Source organism: Peromyscus maniculatus, chromosome 9, assembly GCF_049852395.1.
Source record: "Peromyscus maniculatus bairdii isolate BWxNUB_F1_BW_parent chromosome 9, HU_Pman_BW_mat_3.1, whole genome shotgun sequence".
Lineage (NCBI taxonomy): Eukaryota > Metazoa > Chordata > Mammalia > Rodentia > Cricetidae > Peromyscus > Peromyscus maniculatus.
Window position 1 is genome coordinate 37321632 of NC_134860.1, and position 16328 is coordinate 37337959.

At 42.8% G+C, this 16328-nt stretch overlaps 1 protein-coding gene across 19 annotated transcripts in view; it reads left to right on the forward strand.

Annotated features, from left to right (window-relative positions):
- Kcnma1 (potassium calcium-activated channel subfamily M alpha 1) overlaps positions 1–6646 on the forward strand; it is a 710535-nt gene extending 703889 nt beyond the window's left edge. For 7 of the 19 annotated variants that reach the window (XM_076544629.1, XM_076544630.1, XM_076544631.1 and 4 more), the window contains one exon: positions 6359–6646. In XM_076544629.1, coding sequence (XP_076400744.1) covers positions 6359–6510 — 152 coding nt within the window. In that variant the 3' untranslated portion in view covers positions 6511–6646. Of the gene's footprint in view, positions 1–6355 lie in introns of all 19 variants that reach the window. The other 12 variants (XM_076544634.1, XM_076544639.1, XM_076544644.1 and 9 more) reach the window with 2 other exon arrangements.
- The last annotated feature ends 9682 nt before the right edge of the window (positions 6647–16328 follow it).

Genomic DNA, 16328 nt, shown 5'->3' on the forward strand with positions numbered 1-16328 from the left:
CAAAACCAGCCCCCATCGGTCTGTTCACATCTCTGTGTTGATCTTGGCAAGACCTACCAAATCGAGCAATGATGCCAGTTGGTAACTGTTTCTGTAAAGCATTCACAGCTATTCCATTTGGCGAATGTGCTTCTCTGTCAATGGTTGAGCCTCCTTTCAGCTGTAGTAGGAGGGTTATTAATGGCAAATGCATTGGTCTGTTTTCCTGTTTGATCCCTATGAACCCAAGTCAAAGCTGTTGAGCTGTATGAATCACCTTGAGAGTGCATGTCCAGTGATGAAGGGGCTGGGGACTCAGTCTGGACAGTACTCATGTGTCTCCTGCCACCTGCCTTTCAGATGTTTGTTAAATCCCAACCATGAATGGGGCAGACAGAAGTAAATCCAAAGTGTCTTTTTAATGCACTTAGTTAGTGGCTCCAGTAGATGAGACTGGAATTGACTGGAATGGGCACAGACTGTGACATGAGATGAAATTCGGGGGTTTTCCCTGGACTTTGGGCACACACTCCCCACTGGGGAATTGTAGATCATTGAGAACTGATCAGAGATGACTATGGATCTATCTGATGGTGGCAAAGGGATCATGTTGAGTTCTCTCTTAAGAGCTGAAACTTCTATATTATACTTTCTTAATCGAGTCAAGACTCTCCTCCATCATTTGCCATCTGCCTCCAAAGTTCCTCTTTCAGAACAGATGCTCTCTTAGGAAGGAGGCAGATGACTTCTTCTTCATAGTCACTTCCTTAATTCCCCCTCACCCAGACTAGAAACAGACATGAAATGTTAGAAAGTGAGAGAACACTGTGAAGAGAAAATGCACGCGTTTAGTAAGAATCAGTTTGGAACTCGGAAATCTTCCCAGTTGTGGAAGAGTAGCAGTTTTTGAACTATTTAGTCCAATTTTCTCAGGCTTTGGAGAGGGACAATGTTAAGTGAGTTGGTAAAGTAGGAGAGAAATCTTTTCAGCACCAGCTGTTTCCTAACTGTGGACCTGTCAGCATCCCTAGCAGCTGCTCCAGAGGTCCTTCTCAAATCTAGTTCAAATGGACCCTTGCACTTTCCAGTTTTCACTGTATTTTGGAGACCTTTCAAATTCCTTTCTGAAGTTAGGGCTTACTAACTCAGAGTATTAAAGTGAGTATACACAATATATATTTGAAAAGACTCTCACCTTAATCATTTTCACACTTTTAAACTGTTTTATAATTTATCCACATCCCCTTGGTTTATTTTTGGAAAAGTGGCAATTAATGCCTGAGGTGTTGACATGGCTGATTTCCTGGTGTCAGGCTATTGGAGCCGGATTCTGCTTCCAAGCCAGGGGACAAGCCCTGTGAGCTTAGTGGCTAGAGAGACTGCCTATGCCTGTTGGCAGCATTATGGAGATCCTAGGTGACCAGAGGAACCTTTGACTGACTTTCCTTCAGCACGGGGAATGCCTTAAAGGTGTCTGTATCCCAATAGAGATAATTATATCAACCTTCCAGGTTCCTATAGCAACAGGCTCCTCAAAGAACAAGAAAGTACAGAAACTTCAGGGAATGGAAGATAAGACAGGGTACAAATCAATTTCTCCACCAGCTTCCATCAGCCAATGCCTGCTTTGTCGTAATATGATAAGGAAGTAGCTCTGGGCACCTGTCACTAAGCTGGTTAAGTATCTCCCATAAGGAGGCTGCACATGGCAGTGAGCGAGAGAAACTCCTGCTACCTAAGAGGAAAGAGTATCCTCAGGGTTGGGCTGGATGCAAGGATGCAGAGACAGACCATCATCGTGGTCCATTATAGGAGAGTGAGATCAAAGAAAACTTGTCTGGGTCTGGTAGAAACCATGCTTGTGTCTATAGAATGGCTGTGATCTGCTGAGGCAGAAGAAGAGGGGAGGCAGGATGCATAGTTCTGCCTGGGAGGCATCAGGGTTTTGTGAGCAGAGGAAGAACAGCACACTGCCTATCAGAAATGTAATCCAGGAAACCACACAGAGTTGCCCTCCTAGGCTGGAGCTCCTTGGAGCCATTGCCGTCTCATTGTCCTTACCACCCAAATGGGATCTTTCCCAGACATGCCTTTGCTCTCAAAGCCTCAGCTTGTGGTGCTACAGAGAGCCTATTGTTCCAAGTGCCTTCAGTGTGTCATCCATGCCCCTGTCCTGCAGTCTTCTTGGGGGAGTAGTTACGTGAGAAGGCTGAAGCCCCCAGCACTGAAAACCCACGGAGTCAGCAAGAGCTCTGTGTTCACAGTGTAACTGTTTCTCCCTCTGCTTGTGGAGCTTTGGGTAGCTCAGCCATTCCTAACCATAGTAACTCTCCTCCAGGAAGAAGCTCAAACCCTTGTTCTAAACTCCATCATTTTCTTATACTAGTGATGGAAGGCACAGACAGTTCTCCAAGGGGCAGAACATTCATCAAGTGAAAACTGTTGTCAGAAACAAAGATCCACTGCATGACAGCCCTGACTTCCCCAACATAACACCGTATTAGCCCTTCCTCTCATTCACCTTCCAGATGAAGACTACCCATAAGATCCTCCCGGGTCATCTCTATACCCCAATCTACATTCTTCAGGCAAGCCCCCAATTTATAGGTCTCTGCCTCTGGCTCCTCCATGGAAGAACTTTATTTGTAAACACAACATGCAGAAGGTACCACTGACTTCTGTATCCTACTCATATCAACGCTAGCTTTAAAGTTAACGCTTAGACAGTCATTATGGCTCTTCTGTTCAGCATGTCACAATTGTAAACACATCTGACTATCCTGCTGTCACCAGATGTAGGGGATACTAGCATCTCCATACGACCCACATGGAATCTGAAGAACATCAACGTCAGTGTAGTTTAGTCACCACAATACAGTGTCCCTTTCATGTGATAACATTAACAAACTTAGCAAAGATTATTTGTTTACCATGTAACTGGATGTGTAGTAAGCCAGTGGTACCTGTTCCATTGACCTAAGACAACCAGATTAGAAAGGCTATTTCCTCAGCCCTATTCTATAGGATAGGAATAACAACAAGATACTCTACATAACCTTTTCAGAGCAGATAGCATGTGAGAGATCCAGGTACACTCAAGTCTAGACCACAAGATGCTGCCATTTTTCTGGCCTCCGCATGGTGTGTCCATAGTGTACATAATGGCTTAGTTGGTCTACAACATGACACTCTCAATAATGTAGCAGTTGGGTGGTTATGGCTAACACTTTTAATCCTAGCATTTGAGAGGCAGAGGCAGGTGGATCTCTATGAGTTTGAGGCCAGGCTGGTCTACAAACCAAGTTTTATGACAGCCAAGGCTATACAGAGAAACCCTGTCTCAAAAAAAAAAAAAAATTACCAGCAGTTATTTTCTCAATTTTATTTTGTGATACCAGCCTGCTCACTAAAGCTAGTGGCTAGTGACATGTCATCCCCTTCCTAACTCTAACTACCTTATGACAAAAATTCCTGACAGGTCACACAGTGTTCTCAGAATAGATATATATATATATATATATATATATATATATATATATATATATATATATATCCCACAAGAAGTTTATCAACACAAGTTTTTTATTTATTTTATTTGTGGGGGAGGTCTGGCACCAAAAAGGCCCTCACAGACCACAGAATTCCACATCTTAGGTATGAAATAAGGCCACATAGAACACGGAAGTAAGCCCAGCATTGGAACCGAATACCCTTACCCACTTCAGTACTTAGTAGAATTCCTGCTTCCTGGTGCCATTTTGTGGGGATCCATTGGCGCAGCTTCATCTTTGAATGACAAGATTCCATATGCCAAATTGTCATTGTCTTACTCAAAGCACATTCCATGGAAGCCCTGTGGATGGTGACCATTAAAATATACTTCCCTCTGAAGCTGTTTGGGAGACCTTTGTCCCCAAACATTTTAGACAAGGTCCAGAGCATCTCACTAGTTCAATTTCCTCAAATCTCACTTGACCAGGCCTCCCACAGCATAGGCATTTAGAGCTTAGGAGACACTGAATTAAACAGTGGCTTGTCAGGGATGGCGAGAATCTCACCTCCTGATGGAGAGGTGGTGTTTGCCTACAATTCTTCCCTTGCTTGAAGCTGCCTCCCAAAACCACAGGGGCTGTTCTGCCTAGGTTGTCTTTTGTAGCAAGAAATTTAAAGAGGAAGAAGAAATTTAAATGAGGCCAATAATGCTGTCTCTCTCTTACACACAGATGGAAGAAACTGATATTCTCTCCCTGGCAAAAGATCAAAATGTCCCCTTTGAATTGAACTGTAAATACTGAATTCTCAACAATTATTCTCTGCAGCAGTTGTAAAAAAAAAATTCAGCAAATTGCAGCTGGTTGGTCTTTCACCCAAAACGCATTCCCCTTTCCATCAGCAAGACTTGCTCTCCCTACCTGGCATGCACGTCCTAACACCAAATCCCTTCAGCAAAATCATTCCGCGTGACCATGCAGCCAGAGCCAAGGGCAGCTTGGGCGAACAGCATAAACGCCCGGCTCCTCTCTGAGCTTTAGCTCTGCACATAAGCTGTTTGAGAAAGTCAGAGTTGGAAATTGTTTCAGAGACCTGGCAAGGCTTTTAAAGCATGATAACCATCACACTTTACTCTTCTCTGAAAGGTTAGTTTAATCGTAGATCACAAAAAAATTGGTTTCCACAAATGCATAATGGTTCATCTATGTCACACTCGCACTAAATGGTTTTTTAAATGGAGCTGAAATTATTTTGATGTGTACACAGTCCCAGATTTCTATACAACCTTTTTTAACCAGCCCATCAGGAGTCTTGCCTCTAAAGCCTCATTAATAATTCAGATGTGCTGATGACTTTAAAAGATCTATGGAATTGAAGCTTAGAGAAAAAAAAAAACCTCCTCTTGACAAAAAGATAAATGAATGTAGAAAGAAGCTGTAGGAGGCTGGCAAGCTGTAGATCATCTCAGAACAGATTGTAACTTTATCATTCTGTCAGGGGGAATAATTTAAAGCACTTAATCAGTTAGCTTCGCTGTGAGGATGTAGCATTATGAATTCCTATCGTCCAATCTGTTCAAATCAAAGTGAACGTAATTATAATAGGTAGGAGAGCCAGAGCAGGAGGGATCATGGGGAGAACCATGCAAGAGGTAGCAAGTATCCTGAGGGCTAAACTGAGCTGCTGAACCTCCTTTAGGCTTTTCCCAGTCATACCCTAGCCCCAGAGGCAGTCATGTTGAGGAGCAAGGGCATTGGAAATGGCACTCATACAGACCAAGAAGGAAAAAGTGGAGTGATCATGAGTTAATCACAGATGCTTAATTTATAAGCACACACACACACACACACACACACACACACACACACACACACACACACACACAGCTGGGCAATCATTTTAACAGGTAGGTCCACATCCAGACACAAGGCAGATGTAAATTGTTCCATAAGCAATAAAAACGGAAGCCAGAGGGACCATTGTCTCTAGAGCAGTGAATGAGCTGGAAAGCTGCTTCCCTTCCTCTCTCCTTTCCCTCTGCCACTGTAAGGAAGCCTATGCTCCCTATCTGTGCACATGGCCAAGTTTTCAGACAATTTCAGTCCTAGAAAGGGGCCTAGATTAGAGTTAAACTCAGTAAAACATCACAATCCAGCTAAGAGGCAGGTCCTCTGCATAGACCTCCCCCTCCTCCAAAGGCCCTGACTCAGCAGTCTGTCTCATCCATTTCTGTAGTTAGGCTGGAAAGGAAAGTGGCAAGCCCCCACCAGCTCTCTGCTGACAGCTTGGGTTATTATAGTCAGCAGAGACACTGCCACCTGGAATGCTTTCCATGACTTCATACCCACAGACTTCTCTTTCTTTAAATAAAAGCCATTTCAAAATTCCCTTTTAGAGCAGTTTCCTATTCTTATTTTCAATCTCATTGGCCAACAAATTCTATGGGATTCCCTTAAGGACCCCCCAAGACCATCAGAGTGATTCAGACAAGACAGAAGTGGTACAGTTGACATCTGCCTTTGAGTCTGTTTGTTGTATCAAAGCCAAGAACAGGCTGGGAAGAGGAGAAGCTGGGGAAGATTCGGCACTGGTTGTTCTGCAGTAGGGATGATGTCCATCTCCTCCAACTTAGTCTTTGCGGTTGGCCTACTTCTAGCATCTCCCAGTCTCAATAGCACATCCATTTTTTTCTTCACTTGCTCCAGGAAAGAGGCATGGTTCAGGTTCTGGGGGCTTCTGTACACTGCACTGTCTTAGCAATTACTCACTGTCAGCTTCTATTGATTACCTTTATGCATTTTCAATGAACTTTCCAAAAGCTTAACCTAGGACTAATTAAGCTTCTCATTTCTCCTTCTTGTTCTCTATTCATTTTGCCCTTTAGCAGAAAAGAAATGGTTTACAGATGAACCGGATAATGCCTATCCCAGAAACATTCAAATCAAGCCCATGAGTACCCACATGGCTAACCAGATCAACCAATATAAATCCACAAGCAGCTTGATCCCTCCAATCAGAGAAGTTGAAGATGAATGTTGACTCCCAGGAGACCAGAACTATTTTTTTAAAGCCTGACAAACTTCATAAATGGTGATGTGACTTTTCTTCCTCTTCCATGCCGAATCACTGGTGGAAACACTAGAGTAAGCAAGAATTGCAAGAAAATAAAGTAGACAGATCTTTCTCTTTGCCTTGAATATTGCTTCCATGTATTTTGGAAAACAAAATGATTTCATTTATAAATGAACATACTAAAATAGTCATGTATAGCTTCTAGCATTTTAAATTATTTTTATTTATTAGAAAGAAAATATATTTTTTCTTTTCTTTTTTTTTTTCATTGCCAGATATCTTCCCATATATCACAGCAATGTAAAAATCAAAATGAGTAAGTGGCCAGATTCCTTAATGTGTATTCTCTCCTTTCTCTCTTTTTCTTTGAGGAGAATGATGGTCACCACCCTGACTTGTAATTAAGGAAAATTGATTACAAAAAGAATTTTAAGGTAGTCAACAATGCACACCCATGTTTTAGTAACTCAAAAGAAAAGTCAAAAGAGCAGAGATGAATATTTGCCTCTCCCCTGGATGGGTGTGTGTTTTGATCTGGATTGACACCAGCTCTTAACAAATCAAACTTATTTATCTTCACAGTTGAAAGTCAGTTCTTTGTAGTTTACGTTTTCATCCAGCATTTCTTATCCTTGTTCATATATTTAGAGGAAAGAGCTTCTTGCAGCTTTTTCTGCAGTTGCCAGATCAGGTTTAAGCAGCCACCTCAAGCTATGGGGAAGGGTTATAGGCACACCTAGGATGCTGACGTTGTGCACCAAGAGCAGGCTGTGTTTGTTGTTCTCATGGTGGGGCCTCTTCCAAGCTCTTCTGCTCCCCATTTCATACTTCTAAATCACCCAAGCAAGTTATGTCAACTGTGGGAGGATCTGGTGAATTCTCTTCCCCATTCAGAGCTATTAGTCTGGAAGTTTGTGAATGTCAGAGTTTTACCTGACACTGGAACCTAAGAAGTACTCATGCTTAGCATGAAGTATTTGTTTAAATGTCAGACAATGTCCACTGTCGAGGAGATGACTTTAGCTCAGATTTTCATTTGCTGGATTTCCTTGGTTGAATTGCTGGAACAAAACATTCAAACTTGCTAAAAATATTTACAAAACCAATACCAACCAAAAGGAAAGGAAGTCATGCTCTTAACATAGACTGTTAGAAAAAGGCCTTTGAAAAATTACCAGCAATGAAATAAAATGTATCAGCCACTTCCGCCTGTGGTCAAAAGATTTTCCTAGCCATCAGATGCAATTGTGATGTCTGAGCTCTGCTCTTGCATGCATGCCCAGTGTATAGTCACTCAACAGCTATTTCTTTCCAGTGACTCAGAAAGTCTTTCACCTTCAGAGTGATCAACCTCTGATATGATCATCAGGGTCTCTGGAGAAGCATGGGCGTGACTGTGATTTCTATTTCCTTAAAAATGTAAAATGTGGACACTTTCTGGATCTAACCAAAATAGCCCCTCAAGTCCCATGACACCTCCTCCATTAACGTTTTAGATGACCATGACTCTGTGGTACCTAGTTATGGTAGTACAAATCAGATCAGAGCAAAGCAATGTGATCACCATGAAAACATATGTCCACTGAGGACTCCAATACCAGTGTAGGCCAAATGAGCTTCCACCTCTGTCCACTCCCTGCAGAGCCAATGTAGCTGTGCTTCCCCCTCGTAGGCATTGTCCTGCAGTGACGCGTCGGACCGTGGTTACTCTGTTGTCACATTTTGTAGAATTAGCTCTATAAAAGTATTGTGAATATAATGTGTGTCCAATTGGATTGTTAACACAAAAATATTTATAATCAATCACTAGTCTACTCAGGCTAAAATGACGTCAGCAGTCAATATTCAGGCTTATAAACATTTCTTGGTTTCCAACAGAACTCAAATGTGTTGGTGGGGAGAATCCACTGCCAGGGTATTGACAGCATTCCTGAAAGCTAAGACTTCCTTTAATATCATGATTTTGCACTGGGGTTACCTAAGTACATTCATGTCAGTCCACGCTCTTCTTTCCTTCCTGAACCATAGTAGGCTCTTCTTCACACTCATTCCTACTAACCCCCCCTAAATTTGTCTTAGTTCTTTGATCTCCCATGGCAACCAACATTATTTACCTACATAATCTTCCATTAGAAGAACAACAGTCTCAACATCCTCCATGCAAGGCAGGAAGCGGAAGCCTAACTCCATCCCCATTTCCCAAGATAGCTAGAGATTTAAATAGAAACCGGTTTCTTAACCACCATGGCTACAATGATAGTTTCCTATAGTAAGGGACTCCCTCAGTTCACCAAGCAGTCTTCAAGACCCCAGATAACAAATCTATTTTCTTCAAAGGTTGAGCAATAAAGGAAGAACAAATCAAGCACCATCCTAAGGTGACATGAGAAATGACCTGGTGGTGGCACCTTTGGCAAAAACTCAAGGCCAAGCAATTGAAATATAAATAACATTTGTTAAAAATAACTGGAAGGCTCAAGGCATCTCCCAAAGTTCCCAATTTGTTTCTATTTGTTGAGTTCTGAGTCCTCTGAAGGGTAAAAAAAAAACCTGACTTTCCAACCACATTCACTTTAGGCCAATGGTGGTCTTCTTTGGAATATTCCACAATAGAAAGCTCTGCTCTCTAGTCTCTGTTTAGGATTCCAGAAAAGTCATCTTGGCAAATTAATGATGCTTGAGTGCTTTGGGACTCAGGCCGTTTGTAAAAACATAAACTATCTGTGTCTGAGTACATCGTTGCCCTCACCATCCTTCTCATGGAAGCAATGTGCTTTTGTTTAAGCAATTATATTTCAGAAGATCCTCCTCTGCTGTGGCACATAGAATGCATTCACCAAAGGTGTTTTATGTTTAAGACTGATTGTGACAGAGTAACCTGGACACACAGCCTTCCTCCCACAAAGTTCTATTTTGGTTTTGTTCCTTTGATTTTTTTTTAAGTGATGGAAGACTTTAAGCACAGAATTGGAGTCGTTTCCATTGAGTTGAAGTGGAGAGTGAAAAATGTATGAGATTAGGGATATTTTGAATGGAAAACCAAAACTGCCCCAAGTGTGCCTGATTTGGAGGTTCAAGAGCATCCAGACACAATTAGCTCTTAACTATGAAAATGTTCTTTAGATCCTCCAAGTCTCAGTGGCTTAAATCACTGAGGGTGATTCCTTGAGATGGCTAAGGTCTCTTTCAGACCGACTAAGACAATAATAGCCTTGCCTCAGCCAAGCCTTTGGAGACAATCTTTTCCGGAGCTGTAATCGTGGCTCTTCTGGCCATGTCACCCGTGTAGCCCTTCTGAGCTGAACCCAGCATCCACTTTCTGCTCTGGACAAGGAAGAGTCGGGTTTGTTCCTGTGCTTTTCAGCTTGGAAGCGCTTAGATCTGAGATGCTAAGGTTTGCAGTCAGCTTCACCTCCATCACTGATGAGCTGGCTCGGTTAGTCTAGGTTTCTCTTTACAACCTTGCTCCCCACCATCCCTGTCTCTTAGTGCAGCACAGTTTTGGCTAGTCTCTTCATCTCTAGCCCACCTCTCCAATAGTATGTAGAGAGAGTCTGGACACCTCTCCTCTCCTGCTGTTATTCCCATTAATGTCCCCCCCACATCTGCTTTCTCATTTCATTTCCAGTTTGGTTTGGTTTGCTTTCACTGATTCATGGTCTTTTGCTACTTCCATTCATAAGTGTAACCATGACCTGTCATGTTCATCATCAAGGAGAATCTTATTGAAAGAAACATAGAAAGAGGTAGAAAAGCTCAAAGGAAAACAGCATTGACTAAATGGCAGGATATCATCTTGACTACCAAGAGATCATACAAATTCATGGAAGACTGAGTTCCAACTCCAGATCTGCTCATTTTTTATTTTATTCATATTTTCTGCCTTTGAGAGAGTGGTCAAGTCACGGACACAGCGGCCCTTACTACTCAGGGCTCGACCCATCAGTTTTCAAAACTTAGAGGAACTGAGAAATTACGTTGAACTTTTCTACTGTGTTCCTTTCTGCCCCTGCTGTCTATCCCGTGTTCTTAACAGGTGTTTTCAGTTATAAAACAGAATAATTTCTCACTTAAATCCCATGGTTAGTTAATACAACGAGGAGCTCCTTTGGAATTCTTTTTTTAAAGAACATTGGTTTAGAGAGTGAAAGTCACTGAGCGGTCTGAACAGCGATGGGCCGAGATGGCTGTGCTCTTCAGGGTTAAAGCTTTTGAGGTGTTCTGTTCTCTCAGGAAGAGGTAGCCCAGAAATGTAGACTTTCTACCTGAGTGGTAAAGCTGTTTAAGCCAAGTTTATCTTAACTGGTTGTTGCCCATGCACTGCAGGCTATTAATAATTACAAGATTACCATTAAAATACGGCAATGCAGAGGACATTTTAAATTTTATTTTCCAATACCCATGAAAGAGTGATTTAAAAAAATATTTAAAAAGGGACCTATGTGACCAAAGGCCTTTAGCCCTATACTAGTTAGGAGCTCCCCAATATCCCAGTCTCACACGGCTTTATGGGGAAATAATTCTCATTTACACTCTTTGTTCTAGACCATTCTTTTTCAACTATGCTTTTGAGGATAACAATGGGCCTGAAAGGGGGTAACTCAGGATGTACATCAAAAAGTTACAGAGAAGAACAAAAAAAGAGATAGGAGCCCTGGCAAGATGTGGTGCTGAGGATGGAAAAGAAGAGGTTCCCTTGAACCACAAATGGGAAACATGATAGGCACCCAATCTTGGATGAACAGTGGAGGCTGTCCAATAGAAAACAGGTGGTTTGACTGGAGGCACAAGGATCCTGAGGATTTTCCAATGAGAAGGAGCTTCAGGGGTTATAATGCACTGATACCAAGGTGGTTTTGATATATGAGTAACTTACCTTTGGTAATAAGTCTGTGTCCACAAGCTGAGAAAAAAACTATGTCAACACTTCATGGACAAAGATAGAAAGTAGGTGGTTGAAGAGCCACATTAAAAAGTGGGACATTGATTTAGAAAGTTGGAGAGAGTCACTGAAAGGTCTGAACAAAGAGTGATGGGAAGCGGTGACTGTGCCCTTTTGGGGTTGAAGCTTTTGAGATGGCCAGTTCTTTTTGGAAGGTATCACAGAGATGTAGGCTTTCTAGCAGCAAATTCTCTCAGCAGTGTGAAGTCTTCTGGGTTGCACTCAACAGCAGTTCATCAAGCAGAACGCCTGCCTTCCTGCATTTTCTCCCTGCCAGGCATACAACGTCCCTGCAGTCAATTACTACCTTCTCAGTTGTAGATCCACCACATGGATTAAAGAGAAGGAATAGATTTTCAGATTGTTTCAACAAAACCTGCTGGCTATACTATTTTACAGACATTAATGTAATAAGAACACCCAGTAGACTGCCAACAAATCATCGAATAATCAAGAATGCAGGCCTTCCGACTTCCAACATTATGAAAGCATTTGGTCAGGTGATCTGGCAACTTGGAACTAGTAGACAGCACCAGCATATGCTTTTTAGAGGAATGGACTAGGTTGGAGGAATGAGTATGACGCAGTCTTCCTTGCAGTAAGCCTAAAAGCAAGCCCTAAAGGGTCAGCAGAGAAAGAGTAAGCATGTATACCACACTGTCTTCCCATGGAGCAGGAGTAGAAGGAGCAAACAGTGTAATGGAATGAAGTGGTAAGTCAAGCTTTGTAGAATAGGTGGGATTTCAGAGTTAGGTAAGCTGAGGGGCAACATCCCAGCTCATCTGGGAATATGGATGGATTTCATGACTTTATCAAGGAGTCCCTGTGCACTTGTTGCTGGACAGCTTGTATCTCTCCTTGGGAACAGAAGACACACCATTCACAACAGGCATTCAATAAAGACTTTTTAAAATAAATGTGGTGTGCATAATGAATAAATATTATGGATTGTAACAGCTGCGGAAGTTTGAGTTGGGCTCTAGGGCTGTCTATGAGTGACAGATTCTTTGTAAAGGAAATGCTTACTGCAGACCCCAAGGACAGGGCAATGCAGAAGGACAGAGAAGAAGAGGAGACAATAAGAATGTGAAGCAAGAACTCAGGCAGCTGAGAAATAGACTGCTGTCTTCCTGATACAAAGAAGTAGAGAGAACCTTTCCCACTAGAAAGTTGTCCTGGGCTGAGGATGCAAGCAGAGTTGAGAAGATGCTTTGGGAAGGCTTGGCCCTATGGAAGCCCTGCCCTGCCACTCACACACCAGATACTTATAAAGGGAGAAGCCTGGTTGAGTTCAATAAAGGAGAAAGCATAGGTTTGGATGATGGGTAAGTAGATCTGTCTGGGGGGCTATGACCAAGTTTTCAGGGGCTCAGAAGTGCAAGCCAAGCTGATGTGATTAGAACAGATCTATTCAGTCCTGGGAGAATGGGAAACAGAAAGGGATTTGAAGATAGAAAGAGGCATCCATGAGGGTTGAGATGAAGGGTATCTGAACTTGTGACTCAGAAGTAATGAGGCAGACTGGAAGGACCAATTTCCCCCTTGTCTTTTTCTCCAGTGGTTGCCCGGTGGACTGTACTGGGTAGGAAACTAACAGTCTACTTAGTGTCATGTTGATCACCATGGAAATGAAGGATATACAAGACACTAGGTCATCAGCAAGTCTTCTGAAGTACCCACAGAAAGAGGGGTCTTGAGGTGATCTCTCCTTTTGTCCATTCATGTCACCCCATTGCTCTTCATCCCTCATGCATAGCACACCCAGACCTCTCTAGCTCCGAGAGTTTCAGTGCACAAAATGCTAAAGTCACCTTGCTCTGATGGCTTTTCTGGACCAGGGTATACAGTGGAGCTTCTTGCCCAGGTGAAAACTGATCTCATTTCTAGGTAGAATGTTAAAATGAAAAGCTTTTTCCCCTGGCATATCCCCTGAGGCACTTCTGTGTTTCTTCTCGTTCTCCAAAGCTGATCCCCAAAGCTTTCCAGGACCTGTCTTAGGAAACAGGACCAGTTCTGTTGTTTAGAGTCTTGGATGTAAATGTACACACACATCACACATGCCTGCCAAAGCAACCCAGAGCTTCCTGCCCTTGGGATCCAGGGTCAGTTTGAGGATTTAGTCATCAGGGAAGGGAGCCCCTACAATAGACAGATCAAGACACAGGTCTACACTAAGCCAGAGCCTTTCCCACCCCAATACCTCAGTTCTTCTCTTCCTTCCGCTCTGTACTCATTGGACCAAACAGAACTGCAACATTTCACATAGAAACCCAGATCTGCCCGGAAATCCTAATTAAAAACCTTCCATTCCCAGGTGGTACAATCACATCCTGCCTAAAGTGTCTGGCTCACATCCCACCATGCAGATGCTGGAAAGAGACTATTTCCCCCACTTAACACCAAAACCTTCATTTGGGATTTCTTCAGGGGACAAAGGAAAAAAAATCCAATTCAGAGGTACACATTTGCAGAGGTCAGCCTACAACATGTTCATTAAGGGAAAAGAGCGTGGTTTCTTCATCTGTCTTTCACACACTGATTGCTGGCATGGTGACTGTGGCTATGATGAATTATGTGACCAGACAGGAACTGGAGAAGAGAATAAATGCTGGTGCTCTGAAATGACCTACCCAACTCTGTCATCTGTGACAGCCAGTGATAACTCTCTTGTCTTGTAAAAAGGGTTTGTACATAACTTGTACATGGTTTCATTTTGTATTTTTCGCAGATTAAAAATTTATGTATTTGTGTTCTAAAACAAGGAGTGTTTCTTGTGTCTTTGTAACTATCACATGAGGGTGTGGGGAGGGCTGGCAACATTCCTCTATGACCCCCTCCCCGCTGTGAAGGTGAAGGTAAAATTGTGGACCAGCAGCAGCCATTAACTTGCCTCTTCAGTTGCAAGTGTGAGCAGGGTGCTGCCCAACACTGCCATGGGCAGTGCTGGGGAGGGATGGCTGCTAGTGTCAGGAAAAGCTCAGAGTCCTACAAGGCCACTCTGGACTAGCAGATCACATGCTGCTACAGATAGCTCCAGAATATAGGGCTCCGAAGACACGAGCTATGTTCCATAGACCCTTGAGATGTACACATGGGCTCACTGCTGCCGCCTGTTCTCTAGCTTGCTGTCTGTATAAAAAAGCAAAGTCTCCCTGGCTTTAACTCATCAACACCTAGGGGTTGAAGCTGAAGGGGTGGGTCTTCTTGTTCCCCAGGGCCATAGCCGAAACTTCGTTTCCAAGTCAATAACATCTAATAACAATACTGCGATTTGAGTCCACGCTTGAGATCTTCAGAATCTTGTAAAATGGAATGGGACTCCTCAGTCTAAGACTGACCTTGCTTCTGGGAAAAGAAGAAGCTTGTGAGAGGGTTCCATGTATGCACTGTACAGGGCCTGTTGATAATTAAATCTTTAGAGATAATATCCTTCATAAGCCAAACAATGTTTATACTCCCTTACTGGGGCCTGGTGATGCAACAGTATGTCATATCGTGATTCTGGGTCTCTAGTCTGGGGAAGGATAGAATCAATACATTATCAGGTCACATATTAAAAGTTGATCGGTGGGAGAGAATACAGTATGCCATTGAGAAGACATAAATGCTATGCTTAGCTATTTGAAGAATAATCTAATTGATTGATACTTTGAATAGCAAATCTCTGGGTACCTGTGTCTTTGTCAACTTGACACAGACTGGAGTCATCTGGGAAGAGGGAACCTCAATTGAGAATTGTCTGTAACAGCTTGGCCTGTGGGCATCTCTGTGGAACATTCTCTTGATCAGTGATTGATGTGGGAGGGCCCAGCCCTCAGTGGGAAGTTCCACCCTTGGGCAGGGGCTCCTGGATTATATAAGAAAACAAACTGAGGAAGCCATGCGGGCCGAGCCAGTCACCAGTAAGCAGCACTCCTCAGTGGTCTGTGCTTTAGTTCCTGCCTCCATGTCCCTCCCTTGGTTTCCCTCAATGGTGGACTAACCTGAAAGCTTTAAAAAAAAAAAAAAAGCCCCAATCCTCACCAAATTTGCTTTTGGTCAATGTCTTATCAAAACAAGAGAAGAGAAAGCTGAGACAATACCGAAAACACAAACAGCCCCAATCAGTTCACAGGAGTCCACTGCATATTTACCTGTCAGAATGTGCCAATTCCTCACAGCTCTCTGAGCTCCAGACTCTCAACTTGTCTTCTCAATATTTGCTAACAAATCTGAATGTTGTTGGGGAAATGTAATTGCGGAGCATATGGTCTCCATTAGTTAGGCAAACTCCACTGCCAAGTTCAGCTCCAAGGAAGGAGTCTGCATAAAGGATGAAATATTAGGGACAGATCTATGGTGACAGAGAAGCCAAATGAAAACGATGGGACAGTGAGTTACAAAACAGTAGGCTTGGCCAGAAGGGCACAACGACTGTGGAACGTGTTTTTCCATTTGGTAAGAAGACAAAATATGTGTGAATTTGTACTGAGATCTCGCTGTAGCAAAAAAAATCAAAGGCGACCGTTCACCAAGATCGATCGATATTAACTGCTCCTCAAAGTCAGATGAGATAGGTTCTGCCTGGGAGAAAATCGTAGGGCAAACAGAACAGACAGCTTGCCAAGGGAATAAAGCAAGGGTAAGAGCAAAATGTAAACCTCAGACTTAGAGTTGTTTTGAATGTTGCTGGGGCTCGGCCTTCCAGGAGAGAAACAGGACCTCATGCTTACAGATCTGTCACATTCCGAAAATGTAGGCTAAAAGTCAGAAACACAAAGAATGCAGGATCCAGAAAGGGAGTACAGACAAGGTGAACATGCTCACTATAAATAGGAATTTGTAACTTTTTGTTTTTAAAATG